Source organism: Aquarana catesbeiana, linkage group LG04 (genome assembly GCF_042186555.1).
Source record: "Aquarana catesbeiana isolate 2022-GZ linkage group LG04, ASM4218655v1, whole genome shotgun sequence".
NCBI classification, from domain to species: Eukaryota; Metazoa; Chordata; class Amphibia; order Anura; family Ranidae; genus Aquarana; species Aquarana catesbeiana.
In genome coordinates this window covers 474,379,251-474,397,683 of record NC_133327.1, presented here as the reverse complement: position 1 = coordinate 474,397,683, position 18,433 = coordinate 474,379,251, and the positions used below count along the sequence as shown (strand labels likewise).

The 18,433-nt window shown below is 39.9% G+C and overlaps 1 protein-coding gene across 1 annotated transcript in view; it reads left to right on the top strand.

Moving 5' to 3' along the window:
• Window positions 1-18,191, top strand: part of NUP133 (nucleoporin 133) — a 1,112,480-nt gene extending 1,094,289 nt beyond the window's left edge. The window contains 3 exon segments of the mRNA XM_073627602.1: window positions 6,706-6,770; window positions 15,164-15,252; window positions 17,993-18,191. Of these exon segments, the coding sequence (XP_073483703.1) occupies window positions 6,706-6,770; window positions 15,164-15,252; window positions 17,993-18,129 (291 nt within the window). The 3' untranslated portion in view covers window positions 18,130-18,191.
• The last annotated feature ends 242 nt before the right edge of the window (window positions 18,192-18,433 follow it).

Genomic DNA, 18,433 nt, shown 5'->3' with positions numbered 1-18,433 from the left:
CTGATCAATGTAATAATGTCACTGGTCCCCAAAAAGGGTCATTTATGGTCAGATTTGTCTACCGCAAGTCCCGCTAAAAATCACAGATTGCCAGCATTACCAGAAAAAACAATTAAAAAAATTAACGTCTCTAAATCTATCCCCGTAGTTTGTAGACGCAATAACGTTTGCACAAACCAATCAATATATTCCTATTGCGTTTTTTGGGTTTTTTTTACCAAAAGTATGCAGGATACATATCAGCCTAAACTGATGAATAAATTAATTTTTTTTTATTTATTTTGGATATGTATTATAGCAGAGTAAAAAAGTAAAAAAAAATGTTTTTTTGTTTTTTAATCGTTGGTCTGTTTTTATTTATAGTGCAAAAAATAAAAACCGCAGAAGTGATAAAATACCATCAAAAGAAAGCTCTATTTGTGCATAAAAAAGGACGTTAATTTTTGTTTGGGTACATTGTCACACGACCATGCAATTGTAAGTTAAAGCGAGGCAGTGCCGTATCGCAAAAAATGGCCTGATCATTAAGGGGGCAAATCCTTCCAGGGCTGAAGTGGTTAAAGGTGGAAAAAGTTCTAAAATTATCTCTGTCTCATTTTTTTACATCACAAAAACCTGACATTTTAACAGGTGTGTGTGTGTGTAGACTTTTTATATCCTGTGTGTGTGTATATTTTGTAAATATTTTATTATATATTTTCATTTGACAACACTGAAGAAATGACACTTTGCTACAATGTAAAGTAGTGAGTGTACAGCTTGTATAACTGTAAATTTGCTGTCCCTTCAAAATAACTCAACACACAGGCATTTATGTCTAAACCGCTAGCAACAAAAGTGAGTACACCCCTGTCCAAATTGGGCCCAATTAGCCATTTTCTCTCCCCAGTGTCATGTGAGTTGTTAGTGTTACAAGGTCGCAGGTGTGTTAAATTTAGTGTTATCGCTCTCACTCTCTCATATTGGTCACTGGAAGTTCAACATGGCACCTCATGGCAAAGAACTCTCAGAGGATCTGGAAAAAAGGATTGTTGCTCTACATAAAGATAGCCCAGGCTATAAGAAGATTGCCAAGACCCTGAAACTGAGCTGCAGCACGGTGGCCAAGACCATACAGTGGTTTAACAGGACAGGTTCCACTCAGAACAGGCTTCGCTTGACCAAAGTTGAGTGCATTTGCTCAGCGTCATATCCAGAGGTTGTCTTTGGTAAATGGACGTATGAGTGCTGCCAGCATTGCTGCAGAAGTTGAAGGGGTGGAGGTTCAGCCTGTCAGTGCTCAGACCATACGCTGCATCAAATTGATCTGCATGGCTGTCATCCCAGAAGGAAGCCTCTTCTAAAGATGATGTACAAAAAAGCCTGCAAACAGTTTACTGAAGACAAGCAGACTAGGGACATGGATTACTGGAACCATGTCCTGTGGTCTGATGAGACCAAGATAAATCTATTTGGTTCAGATGGTGTCAAGCATATGTGGCAGCAACAAGGAGTACAAAGACAAGTGTGTCTTGCCTACAGTCAAGCATGGTGGTGGGAGTGTCATGGTCTGGGGCTGCATGAGTGCTGCTGGCACTGGGGAGCTACAGTTCATTGAGGGAACCATGAATGCCAACATGTACTGTGACATACTGAAGCAGAGCATGATCCCCTCCTTTCAGAGATTGGACCGCAGGCAATATTCCAACATAACGACCCCAAACACATCTCCAAGACAACCACTGCCTTGCTAAAGAAGCTGAGGGTAAAGGTGATGGACTGGCCAAGCATGTCTCCAGACCTAAAACCTATTGAGCATCTGTGGGGCAATCTCAAACGGATGGTGGAGGAGCACAAGGCCTCTAACCAGCTCCGTGATGTCGTCATGGAGGAGTGGTAGAGGACTCCGGTGGCAACCTGTGAAGCTCTGGTGAATTCCATGCCCGAGAGGGTTAAGGCAGTGCTGGAAAATAATGGTAGCAACACAAAATATTGACACTTTGGCCCCAATTTGGACATTTTCACTTACTCACTTTTGTTGCCAGCGGTTTAGACATTAATGGCTGTGTGGTGAGTTATTTTGAGGGGACAGAAAATTTACACTGTTATACAAGCTGTACACTCACTAATTTACATTGTAGCAAAGTGTCATTTCTTCAGTGTTGTCACATGAAAAGATATAATAAAATATTTACGAAAATGTGAGGGGTGTACTCACTTTTTTGAGGTACTGTGTGTGTGTGTGTGTGTGTGTGTGTGTGTGTATAGAGATATAGATAGATAGATATATACATACATTGTGTGGATATAGATATATTTATTATTATACAGGATTTATATACTACCAACAGTTTGCGCAGCGCTTAACAAAATGAAGGCAGACATTACAGTTACATAACAATTTGGTACAAGAGGAATCAGAGGACCCTGCTCGTTAGAGCTTACAATCTAGGAGGGAGGGTCAATTGATACAAAAGGTAATAGCTGTGGGGGATGAGCTACCTGTGTCCAATGAGAGATGATCTCAAATGTAAACATATGAGATCATCTCTCTTTGGCAGCTCTCCCTCCTCACACAGAGACTGCGTGTGAGGAGGGAGAGCGACCTGTGCTGCAGCGTGAGTGAACACTAAATAAAACACAAAGCCCACAGTAGCTATCAGTGCCATTTGTCCCCAGTGCCACCTGTCAGTGTCACGTGCCATCTGTTATCAGTGTCAAGTGTCATCAGTGCCATGTATCTGTGCCTTCTGTCATCAGTGTCACATATCGGTGCCACGTATCAGTGCCATCTGTCATCAGTGCCACGTATTAGTGCCATCTGTCAGTGCCACATCAGTGTCACATGTCACTGCCACATATTAGTACCATCTGTCATCAGTGTCACGTGCCACGTATTAGTGTCATCAGTGTCACATGTCATTGTCCTGGTTCTCCAGGGCCTTCAAAAGTGTAATAGGTAGTCAACAAGTTAGATGTGTAATTTATGCTAATTTATGTAATTTATGCTCCTGCATGTTGGACCTCTCTATGTGGCTAGGCTGTGAAAAAATACAACACATGTGGTATCGCCATACTTGGAAGGAGTCGCAGAATGTTTTTTGGGGCGTCATTTGTGGTATACACATGCCACGTGAGAGAAATAACCTATTACAATGACAATTTTGTGAAAAAAAAAATCTTCATTTTGCAAAGAATTGTGGGAAAAATTGACAACATCAAAAACCTCACCACGCATCTTACTAAATACCTTGGAATGTCTACTTTCAAAAAGGGGTCATTTGGGGGGTATTTGTACTTTCCTGGCTTGTTTGGGTCGCAAGAAATGAGATAGGCCTTCAGTACATCAGGTGTGATCAATTTTTTATGATTTGCACCACAGCTTGTTGACTCTCTAACTTTCACACAGACCAAATAATATCCACTAATTTGGGTTATTTTTACCAAAGATATGTAGCAGTATAAATTGTGGCCAAAATTTATGAAGAAAAATTAATAATTTGCAAAATTTTATCACAGAAACTAAGAAAAATGCGTTTTGTTTTTTTTTCAAAATTTTCCATATTTTTTCATTTAGAGCGCAAAAAATAAACCCAGAGGTGATCAAATACCACCAAAAGAAAGCTCTATTTGTATGAAAGAAAGGACAAAAAATCATTTGGGTACAGTATTACATGACTAAGTAATTGTCATTCAAAGTGTGAGAGCACTGAAAGCTGAAAATTGGTCTGGGCAGGAGGGGGGTTTAAGTGCCCAGTAGGCAAGTGGTTAATTTTTTTTTTTTTTTTTTTATTGTGAAGCAAACAACAAATAGGGCAAAATAACAGAAAAAGTCAATGTGCATAACTATTCACCCCCCTAAAATCAATACTTTGTAGAGCCTCCTTTTGCGGCTATCACAGCTCCAAGTTGCTTTTGATAAGTCTCTATGAGCTTGCCACATCTTACCACTGGGATTTTTGCCCATTCCTCCTTGCAAAACTGCTGAAAAACATCCCCATAGCATGATGCTGCCACCACCATGTTTCACTGTGGGGAAGGTGTTCTTTGGGTGATGTGATGTGTTGGGTTTGCGCCAGACATAGTGTTTTCTTTGATGGCCAAAAACTTACATTTTAGTCTCATCAGACCAGAGCACCTTCCTCCATACATTTTTGGAGTCTCCCACATGCCTTTTCACAAACTCAAAATGTGCCATTTTGTTTTTTGCTTAAAGTAATGGCTTTCTTCTGGCCGCTCTGCCATAAAGCCCAACTCTATGGAGCGTATGGCCTATTGCCTATTGTCGTCCTATGTACAGATAGTCCAGTTTCTGCTGTGAAACTCTGCAGCTCATCCAGGGTTAACTTAGGTCTCTGTGCTGCCTCTCTGATTAATGCCCTCCTTGCCTGGTCCGTGAGTTTTGGTGTGGAGCCGTCTCTTGGCAGGTTTGCTGTTGTGCCACGTTCTTTCCATTTGGTTAGATTTGATGGTGCTCCTAGGGATCATCAAAGATTTGGAAAAATGTTTAACCTAATCCTCAACAACATTGTCCCTTACTTGTTTGGAGAGTTCCTTGGTCTTCATGGCAGTGTTTGGTTAGTGGTGCCTCTTGCTTAGGTGTTGCAGCCTCTGGGGCTTTTAAAAAGGTGTGTATATGTAATGACAGATCATGTGACACTTAGATTGCACACAGGTGGACATCATTTCATTTCACACAGCACCCCATATTGACAGAAAAACACAGAATTGTTGACATTTTTGCAAATTTATTAAAAAAGAAAAACTGAAATATCACATGGTCCTAAGTATTCAGACCCTTTACTGTGCCACTCATATATTTAACTCAGGTGCTGTCCATTTCTTCTGATCATCGTTGAGATGGTTCTACACCTTCATTTGAGTCCAGCTGTGTTTGATTATACTGATTGTACTTGATTAGGAAAGCCACACACCTGTCTATATAAGACCTTACAGCTGATGAGACCAAGATAGAACTTTTTGGCCTTCTAAGCGGTATGTGTGGAGAAAATCAGGCACTGCTCATCACCTGTCTGATACAGTCCCAACAGTGAAGCATGGTGGTGGCAGCATAATGCTGTAGGAGTGTTTTTCAGCTGCAGGGACAGGACGACTGGTTGCAATTGAGGGAAAGATGAACGCGGCCAAGTCTTCTCCAGAGTGCTCAGTACCTCAGACTGGGCTGAAGGTTTACCTTCCAACAAGACAATGGCCCTAAGCACACAGCTAAAATAACAAAGGGGTGACTGTTCTTTAATGGCCCAGCCAGAGCCCTGACTTAAATCCAATTGAGCATCTCTGGAGAAACCTAAAAATGGCTGTCCACCAACGTTTACCATCCAACCTGACAGAACTGGAGAGGATCTGCAAGGAGGAATGGCAGAGGATCCCCAAATCCAGGTGTGAAAAACTTGTTCCATCTTTCCCAAAAAGGCTCATGGCTGTATTAGATAAAATGGGTGCTTCTACTAAATACTGGGCAAAGTGTCTGAATACTTAGGACCATGTGATATTTCAGTTTTTCTTTTTTAATAAATCTGCAAAAATGTCCACAATTCTGTGTTTTTCTGTCAATATGGGGTGCTGTGTGTACATTAATGAGGAAAAAAATGAACGTAAATGATTTTTGCAAATGGCTGCAATATAACAAAGAGTGAAAAATTTAAAGGGGTCTAAATACTTTCCGTCACCACTGTATGTGACTTCTGAAAGTAATTGGTTGCACCAGAGCTTTTTATGGGCTTCATAACAAAGGGGGTGAATACATACGCACATGCCAACTATCAGATTTTTATTTCTGAAAAATAGTTTTATGTATATATTTTTCTAACTTTACTTCACCAAATTAGACTATTGTGTTCTGATCCATCACATATACTGTAATTCAGATTTAAAAAAATTGAAGTAAAGGCTGTAATGTAACAAAATAGGTAAAAAGCCAAGGGGGGTGAATACTTTTGCAAGGCACTGTATATCAATTAAAAAGAAAAGAGTAAAGTGCCCCCATCCCCGCGCGCAAAGGTGAACGTTTGCATCGGTCCCGCATGCACACAAACAGCGATTGTCCCACACGTGAGGAATCGGGGCGAACGTCTGATCTTGGGCAGTAATTCTAGCACTAGACCACCTCTGTAGATCTAAAGTGGTAAACTATAAAGGCTTTTAAAGCGTCCCCTATGGACAGTAAGATTTACATTGTTTGTCGACGTACTCGGCGTAAACATCATCTTTTATATATCACGAAAAAATGTTATTTATTGTGTTTTTTTGCATTGAAATTAAAAAAAGTGTATTTAAAAAAAAAAAATGCATTTGAAAAGCCACTGCATAAATACTGTGTGATATAAAAAATTGCAACACCCGCCAATTTATTCTCTAGGGCCTCTGCTTTAAAACAGTATATAATGTTTGGGGGTTTTAAGTTATTTTCTAGCAGAAAATACTGATTGTTTCCTGTAAACAAAAAGTGGAAGTGGATATAGCAATAGTTCTTTCTGGGGTTTTACATGTACTTTCATTTTCTGCACCAAGGTATGCCAAGATTGTAAACTTCGCAGCTCAGTGTACAATCCAAAGAAACTTGCTAATATGCAGATACTAAGTATTTATTGTATTAGAGACATACAAATGGGCCCTCCTGCAAGCAAATTTTTAAGAGACGTTCAATTTTATTTTTCGTTCAGCTTGACACACCGAATATATACTGTCTACTTTTGTGTTTTTAAGGATGATGGAGTGAATTTGGAACAACTGAAGCAAGAAATACTTTGCAAATCTGTAAAGAAAAACATGCAAGTATCGCATATTTTGAGCCATGAGTATTTGGGATGTAAATGTTTATTTTTATGGATCTCCTTAATATTTGAATAAATACTGGGTCTATATTATACATGCATTAAACTTGGTGACCAGTATATCCTTGTGGGTTACTACCCTTGAGAAAAAGAAGTAAGAAATAGTATCTTCTGCTACTTTTCTCACTGTAAACGTTTTAGCGTACAACAAATACATTAGGTACCTTATTCTTTATGCATGCCATAAATAATTTATCTCATTGACTATTTTCCTAGGATTTTTTTTTTTTTACTGGCTGGTCAAAACTGGTCTCCTGGCTTCTTAATTTAAATTAACATTCATGCTATAGTATTGCACACCCCGGGGTTGATGTACTAAAGACAAATAGACACTTCCTATTGCGAGGGAAGTTGCACTTTTCAAGAGAATTTTCCATAGAGCTTAGTGAATGAGGTAAAATTCTACAGGTTTCCATAATCCAATTATGTGCAAGCAACAAGCATTCCTTGCATATGATGGTGTATTTCTTGCAAAGTAAAACTTTACTACATTCTCTAACTCATGGGGAAAATTCCCTTGCAAAGTGAACCTTCCCTTTCAAAGTGAACAGTCTATTTGCCTTTATTAAATCAACACCATGGTGTGCAACCTATAATACCATAAAATATGCACCTCAAATTTTAACACTGCCAATAAAACCAAGTATTGTGGCTCAGCAATTGCCTATCCAAATATATGAAATATATCACCCTAAATTAAAAATATATAAATGGGCCCAGGAATTGTGCTTAACCACTTGCCATCCTGCCATTGAATACAAACAGTCGGATGGCTGCTTCCTGAGGGTAGGAAGCCATTTTAAAACAGCTTGGTGCTCGTGTGTGCCTTCTTGGTGCTCGTGTGTGCCCTGTAGCCCTTCCAGTTCTGTTTTAAGCATGCAGCACGTAGCCTACTTTGGCAAAAGTAACATTTTCTGTAGCTATGTTACAATTTCTCAGAGAGATTATGGCAATCATATCTGTCCAGAGTTAAAAATTGCCCAGCCTCTGCTCCTATTTCTGTTTCTCAACCAGAGTCAACCCTTGATATGCCAGTCCTAGATGACACTCACAGGGAAATGAAGAGAACATAGAAGCAGTATTGGAGGAAGCTACAAAGATTTCTCTTCCACACTGTCACCATATTGAGGAGGGAGCTACCCCGCAGTATGCTTGCTAATGTTGAAAAGCTTGTTGCCTAGTGAAGAACTTCCAACTTTAAAAGACACTTTGGGCAGAAAATTTGAGTCTCTCCTAAAAGCTCTCTTTACCCTGGCAGGCCCAGCCCTGCAACCGCTCTGGTTGTTGTTTCAGTATGTCATACCACTGTAAACTGGACCAGTAATTTGAACAACCAACATGACCCTGTTTTTCCTGATTGTGCAGATTCTTTCTTCTGCTCTTGTTATTCTTGTGTGGGTCCTCTGAACACGTCATGAGACAAATTTCCAGAATGGCTCTTAACTCTGTTCATATGCACAGGATTCTCTGACAAAATGTTTGGATATCTGAACCTGCCTGCTAAAGACATCTCGCACAAATTCCTTTTCGATGCTTCTTTGGCGAAGCAGTTAGCCAAAAGTTTTGCTTCCTTGGATGAAAGTTAACCTAGCAGTTGCTTTTCAGGTGCTCTTTCCTCTAAACACAGCACCTTCACACTTTTCCCAAGCTTCAGCTTTAAAACCTAAGGTTATCCCCTTATTCTCACATAAGACCTGGCCCAAAAAGGCCAGCAAGTCCTCTCCACAATGAAGATGGGCCCTCAGTTTAGGAGCGGGGGATGTCTGCTACAGTGGATATCTCATTAGCCTTAAGATGTTCCAACATTTCAAATCTAATTGGGGGTTTACCAAAGTCACAAAAGGTCATTCCAAAACTCCACCTCCTCACCATTCCCTTCTGTCAAATCACACAAGAACTGTTTAAAAAGAAAGTAAACTTGTTTTTTCTTCAAATGGCTGACAGGTAGGGTATTTTTGACTGAATAGACCTTATTTTGACAGAAGAGACCCTTTTGCCTGTCAGCTGTCATGTTCACTGAGCCACGTATGTGCAGCTCAGCAAACATTTACGGGCCCAATCTGCCCCCGATCCGTGCTGCAGTGATGTGACTCCTGTGCGCATGTGCGGGAGTGGCGTCATCACGGCCTGGCCTATCAAGTGGCCAAAGGCACAGGACCCGAAAGGAAGTCCGGGCAAAGATGGAAGCGCCGGGGGCCCACCGGATCGGTACCAGTGCTGTGCTGGGAGGACACCATATGACAGATAAGTCTGCCATAATGTACTAAAAAGCTGTGCATGCTAGTACATTGTGGCATAACCCACCTGGGGGGCCTTGAAAATAAAAAAGTATAGCTGATTTTCTTTAACGTTTTCAAAACACTTATACCACCTCTAGTCCCAGGTAGTTTTTTGCCATTACAATCGCAGCACAGGCTCAAGTGATTCTACTAAAACCTGTCCACAGTATAAAAACCCAACAGAATGATCTGTCCTATCTTGGACTTTAAGTCCCTCAACAAACTTCCTCACCCAGGATATTTTCAAAACTCCTGCCATTCTTCCTAACTGTTCTCAAAACTCACAGGGCAGACTGGTCTAGATCACATGTGTCAAACACTAGGCCTGCAGGCCAAATCTGGCCCACCAGGCCATCTCATGTGGCCCTCGCACCCAGGGCTTTTTTTCAGCCAGAACACGGCTCTTCTGTGTTTACAAGGACAGTTTTCCTCTCGGTGGCTCTCATAGATCCCTGCTCTGCACTCACGGTGGGGACATGGCAGCTGGTGATGCAAGGGCAGTGTGAGATGGGGTATCACATGGTGAAGGAAGGTGTGTGCAGAGGTCAGAGTTGAGGAGGGAAGTAAGTGAAATGTGGACAGCCTGTGAAAGAGAGCTGAATCCTGCACACTGTGCATAGCGCACCCCTAACCCTGTACTCGGTATTTAACTGAGCCCTGCACTCGGTACATAGCGCATCCCTGAACTCTGCACTTTGTACATAGCGCATCCCTGAATCCCACACATTAACACACTCCTGGTATTTATTGCTTCTTTGTTGTGCGATTTGGCCACACCCACCCTTCGATGTGAGCGGAGTGTGGTTGAGTTTCTGCATCTATTCTCTGAGAAAAAAATGCCCTGGATAAATTGATGTAGTCTTACAGAGTTCAGCCCTTTGCGGGCAACCATAGTGCTATGCGGCCCGTGAAGAAATTGACTTTCCACTCATGATCTAGATGATCTTCTGAAGATACATTTTCTTCAGGCCTGACAGAAAATATCCAAAAGTAAATTCAGCTGCCTGATGCCCTTGGTTAGGTAGTCGACTACAAATAACTGTTCTATAGCTCTTTATTTGCCTCTAATATCTTGGTCTAATTTTATATACATCTCAAATACAGGTTTTTCTTACAAAAATTCTCACGGTGATGTTCTCTATGAGAAATATGGTTAAAATATGAATAAATATCCTTCGTCCAATCTCATGACTGGCTAACGTTTATCAGCATAGAGAAAGCAGGGTCTTTCCCAGGCTTTACCTATGCCCCTTGATGAGGGCTGTGGAGGGAGATGTGTGCAGAGGTGGGGATGAGGGGAGAGTGGAGCAGAGGTCGGAGCCAAAAGGAGGGTGGAATTGAGATGTGGGCAGCCTGTGAAAGCACACTGCATAGCACACCCCTAGACCCTGCACTCTGTAGTGCACTTTTCAACCCTGCACTCTGTACACAGCACACCCCTGAACTCTTCATGTAGTGCACCCCTGAACTCTTCATGTAGTGCACCCCTGAACTCTGCACGTAGTGCACCCCTGAACTCTGCGCAGTGCATCCCTGAACTCTGCGCTCTGCACGCAGTGCATCCCTGAACTCTGCGCTCTGTACGTAGTGCATCCCTAAACCCTGCACACTGTGTTTAGGGCACCACTGGAATTGCGCTCTACACATAGCGCATCCTTGAACCCCGCACATAATGCATTCCCGGTATTTATTGCCCTTTCAAGATGAAGATCCTCCCACTTGTAGTGCAATTCGGCCACACCCACTGGAGCGGCACGGTGGGTGGAAGGGGGGGTTGAGTTCCTGCACCTACTTACTGAAAAAAAAGCCATGGATAAATGTATATAGTATTACAGATACAAGTGGCCATTTGAGGGCAACCATAATGCTGATGCAGCCCCGCAATGGAATGGAGTTTGGTACCTCTGGTCATAGTGCATCCCAGAACTCTGCACTGAACTCAACCCTGAACTCTTTCACATCTTAGTACGAAAAAAATCTGCAGACTTTTTACAGAAGACCCCTTGCTTTTATCAGTCTCAAGGCCCTCTATTTCCCCTGTCTTTACAGCCACTAGCTTGTAAACGAGGGCTGTTAAAACCCTGATCCAAAGGAACAGAGGGGTCTCTGAGTCTCATTACTTTCTTCTGAAGGGCAAGAAAAGCCACGACCAGAGACATTTATTATCGTACCTGGAAATCTTGTTTAGCCTGTATTTAAAACCGTATATTTAATGCCTTTTTTGCATAACCATAGCACCTTCTTAATATATCTAAAAACTTGTGACTTTCCTGCTAAGAGCCCTTAATCATAATTGGAGAGACACTTCTCTTCAAAAACTTGCAAGCTGCCTTTAGCTGAAGGTACGAGTCTGTGAAAAATAATATATGAATAATAATAATCAAGTATTTTCTGTCTATTTCCTCCATGCCCAAGTTTACTTCTGTGAGAGACATCAGTTGCATAGCTGTGTCTCTGCTTGTTTATTATCCTTGGACATGAAATAGTGTTAGTTGAGACAAAAGCCTACAAGAAACCTGTTGTAATTGAGCAGGATTGGGTTCCATTTGGCTGTCAGTTGTTATTCAGTTGCATACATTTTCTTTAGTGACCTGAAGATGAGATTAAAGCGTTTCCTCCTGGTATACCCACATATATAAGAAATTCTTCAAACCAGGAGAGAGTGTGAACTATTTTTTCATTAATGTGAAACATCTGGATAAGTCCAGTTTGTATATTATTACTCTTAAAGTGGTTGTAAACACTTACAGACCACTTTGACCTACAGGTAAGCTTAGATTAAGGCTTACCTGTAGGTCCAAGAAATATCTCCTAAACCTACACATATTTAAAAGACAGGCACCGCTGTCTACGGCGCCGGAGCCGCGATACCCAGAAGGAAGATTGACGCTTCTAGGAAGAAGGGACAGCGGTGACATCGCAGGCTCCTGTGTCAGGTAAGTAACACATTATGGGCTACTATGCGATGCATAGTAGCCCATTATGCTTTACCTTTGCAGGGAAACAAAGAGGAAGTAAACCCATAAGGGTTTACTTCCTCTTCAAAGAAGTCAGGCTGCAAAAATAGTTATTAATGTGGGCATCCCTTTTTTTTTTTTTTATTGTGTTATTTGCTGTAACTAGGGTTAAAATATTGTGCTCTAGCAACACACAGGGCTGCTGCTTGAACAGCACAGTGGACTGATTATCCTGAGCAGCGATATTGATTGGAGCATTGTTCAGGGGGTGTGTTGAACTGCTGAAGCCTTAGAACACTGTGCTATGCTAAGCTCTTTGAAGCTACAGATATAGAAATGCAACACTCTTCTCCTGAAGCACTCTAAAATGAATAAAAACACCCCTTTCAAATCCCAGATATCACCACCAAACCCTGTAACATACAAAAATAAACAATCATGCCAGAATTGGGTTCTGATAAAGAAATGGCCTTACCCAGATCTTATGGAACTACTAGGGTATATGTGTGTAAATACAGTATATATCATTGAAATGTATTTAAAAAGATCAAAATAAAATGCATGCCACTAAGTAACATTTATTCAATATTGTATACCCCATGCTCCAATTACTGTGAGTGCAATCGAATATAGGAAGTTTAGTAATGCAATCCCAGGGCACTGGCACACACAAGATGAAGCACAGTTGGTGCTTCAGACATTCAAACACAACACTATTATCTTAATTGTATAGTACAGGACACAGGCTTGATTTTTATGGACCCTGATACCGTCAGATGAGTGGACACTGGCAGAGCTTCTGAGGTGGTGTACCCCCGCTCTGTGAGTCCTCAGGTGATGGACTCTTCTACCTTGAGGAGAAATCACTCATTTGTAAATATACAGTATCTGGAAGTCTCACTGGCTTGCCAAGGCTCCTCTGTAAAGTGCGGTCCTAACTAATAAATGTGAGAGTCTCCAAGTTGGAATACACACACACACTAAAATAAATATTGAACACGTCACCATTTTTATAGAAAAATATAAAGGTGCTATTGACATGAAATTTTCCTCACATGTCAGTAACATCCCTGGCAATCCATATATGCAAAGAAACCAAAACAAATCATTTCAGAAATTAAGTTACATGTAATAAAATGGAAGTACACAGGAAAAAAGGTATTAAACGTATGAAGAAAGGGAGGTGCAAAAGGACTTGGAAAGCTTAAGACACTAGCTGAAATCTATTAGTAATTACAAAAGCAATCCTGTTCCTCGTAAGTGGAAATTCAAATCAGCTGGTTCAGTCTCAACTGATGGCCTCATTACCAAGGTGTCACACAAGAAACATGATGGGTAAAAGCAAACGGCTCTCTCAAGACCTTCGCAACCTTATTATACTGATGGCATTGGTTACAGAAGGATTTCAAAACTTCTGAATGTTAACTTAATTTCTGAATGTATTTGTTTTGGTTTCTTTGTATGGATTTCATGGGTTGGTACCAACATGTGGTGAATATTTCATGTCAATAGCACCTTTGGAAATATATGTACCTAGAAAAATGGTGTGTGTTTTTATATATATATATATATATATATATATATATATATATATATATATATATATATATATATATATATATATATATATAAAATAAATCGTCTTCGTTTGGGTTACTTCTACTGTTTCTATGATGATTCGTATGGAGATCAATGTCAGGGTGGCCTCCCAATCTTCCACCAATATTCAATAGGAAAAAACAAAGGGACACATTCTCCAATGCAAAAATTGTATATTGTAGCAATCATTTGCTCTCAAGGCATAAAAAGGTTACAAATAGCTACTGTACAGTTGCGAGCATCACATGCTCTTCCTTAGGCTTCGTGCAGTAATCCATTACTAACCACATACTTTTATATTCAACACAACAGGGTGTAGCCTCACAGGTGAAGGTGATCAAATAATTATATATATATATATATATATATATATATATATATATATATCAGTGGATAAATTAAGGGAAGGTATGCCCCTGCTGTGCTCCAACTTGGAGACTTTCAAGTTTAATGCCCCGTACACACGGTCGGACTTTGTTCGGACATTCCGACAACAAAATCCTAGGATTTTTTCCGACGGATGTTGGCTCAAACTTGTCTTGCATACACACGGTCACACAAAGTTGTCCGAAAATCCGATCGTTCTGACATAAAACACGTACGTCGGGACTATAAACGGGGCAGTGGCCAATAGCATTCATCTCTTTATTCTGAGCATGCCTGGCACTTTGTCTGTCGGATTTGTGTACACACGATCGGAATTTCCGACAACGGATTTTGTTGTCGGAAAATTTTATCTCCTGCTCTCCAACTTTGTGTGTCGGAAAATCCGATGGAAAATGTCCGATGGAGCCCACACACGGTCGGAATTTCCGACAACACGCTCCGATCGGACATTTTCCATCGGAAAATCCAACCGTATGTACGGGGCATAGGAGTTAAAACCACACTTTACAGTGGAGCCTTAGTAAAGCAAGTGCGACTTCCACTTACAGATGTGTTCAAATAAAAGCTGTTTTTAATGTGAATTGTTAGTGTCAATTTGTGTTTTTAAGTGTGCAGGGGAATCATCTGTTTGTACTGTTATGCCCTTACTTCATGTGCACTTTACTTCAAATGCTAGTTAAAAAATTGGGGAGTTGACATTCTTGTATAGCTTGTTTTATACATTTCAAGCCTGTGTACTGTGTGATTTAAGATAAAAGGAATTTTAACTTGCTTTTAAAATACATATCTTGGAGTACAGTGAAGGACACAGGCCACCTTCCCTTCTGTCCTGTGTTATTCTACATTACTTGCTACAAAACTGAGGACTCACGGAGTAACAATTTCCTCTTAAATATCTATACAATTATGTTTTGTTATTGTTTGTAGCCCTGATATCAGACTAATATAACTGGTAAATTGTTTATTGATCTTGATTCTTATACAATTTAGTGTTTCCACTTTAATTTCCCTATAGCCAGTTATAAATTGTTAAATGCTCTCTAGTTGTTACCAAACATTTCTTTGGTTGTTAAAATAATTATAAACTATTTCATATGCTTAATTACAGGTGGTCTACTTTAGGTGGCAAAGATGACCCAATAGAAGCCTCAAAAAACTCTGTTTTTGTTAAAGTACTTCAAAAGTTATTGAATGAAGGTATAAAAAAGCTATTTTTTTCACATTATCTAATTTGCATTGTAGATGCTTATGCATACAAGAATATGTATTCCTATTCCATGAAATGTTAACAAGTTTTGATAGATCATTGTTAACTACCATATTTTTCGTTCCATAAGACACACCTGACCATAAGATGCAGGAGGAAAACAAGAAAAAAAATATTCTAAACCAATGATGTACTAAAATATTTACCAGTGCCCTTGAAATACACCCTGACCATTGCCATAAATGTAGCCTGACCATTGCCATAAATGTGGCCTGACCATTGCCCAAAGCCTTTAGTCGCTATTGTCAATCGCCCGCTTTTATGTACCCCAATGGCCTCTCTGTAGAATGAATACGGAATTTTTCTGCACGTGCACAAAAGATTTGGAAGGAATGAAGACAACTAAGAACAGGATACTTTTTCATACAAATACATTGTACAGCAGGTACATACCATGAATATGAAATGTTGGTTTTACACATTCTGTAACATATACCATATTTTTCGGACCATAAGATGCACTTTTTTCACACAAAAATATGGGGGAAAATGTCTCTGCGTCTTATGGTTCGAATATACGATGGGCACTGCCCCCGCCATGCTAGTACCGGAAGACAGACATCCCAGGCCTCCCACGAGCGCCGGGCGATCTCCCGGCTGGGCCTGACACCTGCTGAGAAGACAGAGCAGACCGAGCAATGGCATAGGTCAGGCTGCATTAATGGGAATGTTCAGCTGCAATAATGGCAATGGTCAGGCCGCATTTATGGCAATGGTCAGGCCGCATTTATGGCAATGGTCAGGCCGCATTTATGGCAATGGTCAGGCCGCATTTATGGCAATGGTCAGGCCGCATTGCATTTATGGCAATGGTCAGGCCGCATTTATGGCAATTGTCAGGCCGCATTTATGGCAATGGTAAGGCCGCATTTATGGCAATGGTCAGGCCGCATTTATGGCAAAAAAGTAGTTCAAAGGAAATTAAATACGTATAAAAATATTTACAGCATATGGTTTTACATTTGCAGTGTAGTAAAGTCAATAGACTAAATTTCCCCAGAATGGTTATATGGGCACTTGTAAATGTGGCCTAAAGCCCAACTTGAGCTAAAACATATTTTTGGTTTCAGTGAGAGAGGTTTATAACTTCAGTAATTTTTTTTACTTTTGCCATCTCTGTCCCCATTGAGGAGATTTCTACAAATTTTCTACTCAAGTGACTAAATATAAAATGAGATCTCTCTGGTGTGGACAACCTACTTCATAAAATATTATATTACCCTCCCTACTGAAGTGATTTTGCACACATCCTGTCTAGTTGATCACATAGAATGTGAGAGAGAATGTCCACAATGGTTACACAAATGACAACAAAAAAACCTGACAAAAATTCTAACCCTTCCCCATACAATCAAAATAAAGTACTTTATAGGGCTCCCTATATCAGCAGATTAGAAGAGCTTCTGTTCATCTCACCACATACGATATGTTTTGATTGTACAATTACCGACAACAATGTAGGGCCAGGGCATGCCTGATTGGATGTAGTTTGTATGGGTGCCTTAGATAGATCCTCATATTACATAGTTTTGGCAAGTCTAAAGTTGACCATTCAAAAATTGTATGGTCAGGCTGTCACATGTATGATGACCATTACAGGTAGCAGAGCACCTGCTCTTTTTAGGACTTTGCATAAGCGTTCATAGATACTCCCAGTCATACTGTGATCTTTTCCTGGGGTCATTCTAACGTTAGCAATTACATCGTGAGCAGATAAGTGGAGACACAAGTACAGTATATGCTATTTTGCCAACCTGAAGGAAGGATTCCATGGGTGATATCCAGTGTCAATAGTCTCTTCAATGGTAGTGTAGTGGACAAAACAAGCATCTGCAAGCAATAATTGAGTCTCCAGTCACATGAACTCTCCCAGGCATGTTTTTCTTGTGCCAGAGATATTGGGGTATTGCTTAGTATAGTCAATGCAGCAAACAGAATAAACATCAAACTATATATACAATTTTAGCCTAAAAGAAAAATAGCTGTAGATGGAGTATGCCCATTCTTAGCTGAATTGCATGACAGGTAATAATAATGTAAACTGTTAGTGAAGGGGAATACTGGTAGGATTTTTTTATTATCCCGTTCCCTGATAATTACAATGAGACAAATTTTTCATAGATGCCTTTTTAACTTCTGAGCCCTTTTTATTATTTTATTTTTTGAGTACCATTAGAGTTAGTGTTAGAATGTACTATATGTAAACGCTAACTAACCGCTCTTATTTGCTCCCATTTAGCTTGTTCAACGAGCATCTCTTATTTGTTGTCTTTTGGCCCGTTAAATATACTAATAAAAGCATGTTATGTACTTTGAGTGGGACTATACCTTTATATTTGCATAAACTCATTTGAAAACATGCATCATCTCTAATATAGTGCATTGAGAACAAAGCAAATACAAATTGTCAACACTGAAATAAATAAATCATGAAAATAAAACATGTGCAAATGTGAGAACATAGTGCCAATAATATAGTGAAACATGACTGAAAATTATTTTAGTCCACATTCCAGCTGCTTGTCAGCTCACAAGATGAAATTAGGAGCTCAATGAATTTTTGTCAGGAACAACAAGTATTTCTCTGTAAAAGGATAAAACAAGGATAATGTGCATGAATGTGTGCTCCTAATGATCCTAATGATTTGTTTCTTCCCTGTGTATCTACAGGCAAAGACCTTAAGACTTACTTACCCGATGTAAATGCTCTTCTTCAGTCAGATGACCTTGGCAGTTTGAAGTCAAATCGATGTTTTGAGTTTGTTCTAAAAGCAAACTATGAACATTTTTTAAAAGAACATGCGTAATTGACTTGTAAATACCTATTTTGTTTCCAATACTGATACGTGCTAATAAAAATACAACTTGGCTTGTTTGTTGTGTGGGTTTTATTTTCCATTCTAATAGTTGCAAGTCACATTAATTAACAAGTTATAGACTTTGCATGTGCAATGTATGTCCAAAAAACTTCAAATACACAGGGCATAAAAACAGGGATTCTCAACCATGTTGGAAACAATGTTGAAAAGCGCAACTAAGAAATGCAATGTAGCAACTCTGTAATATTGTATTTTCTTTCAACAATATGCAGATCAAAGGGGGCCTTCAATC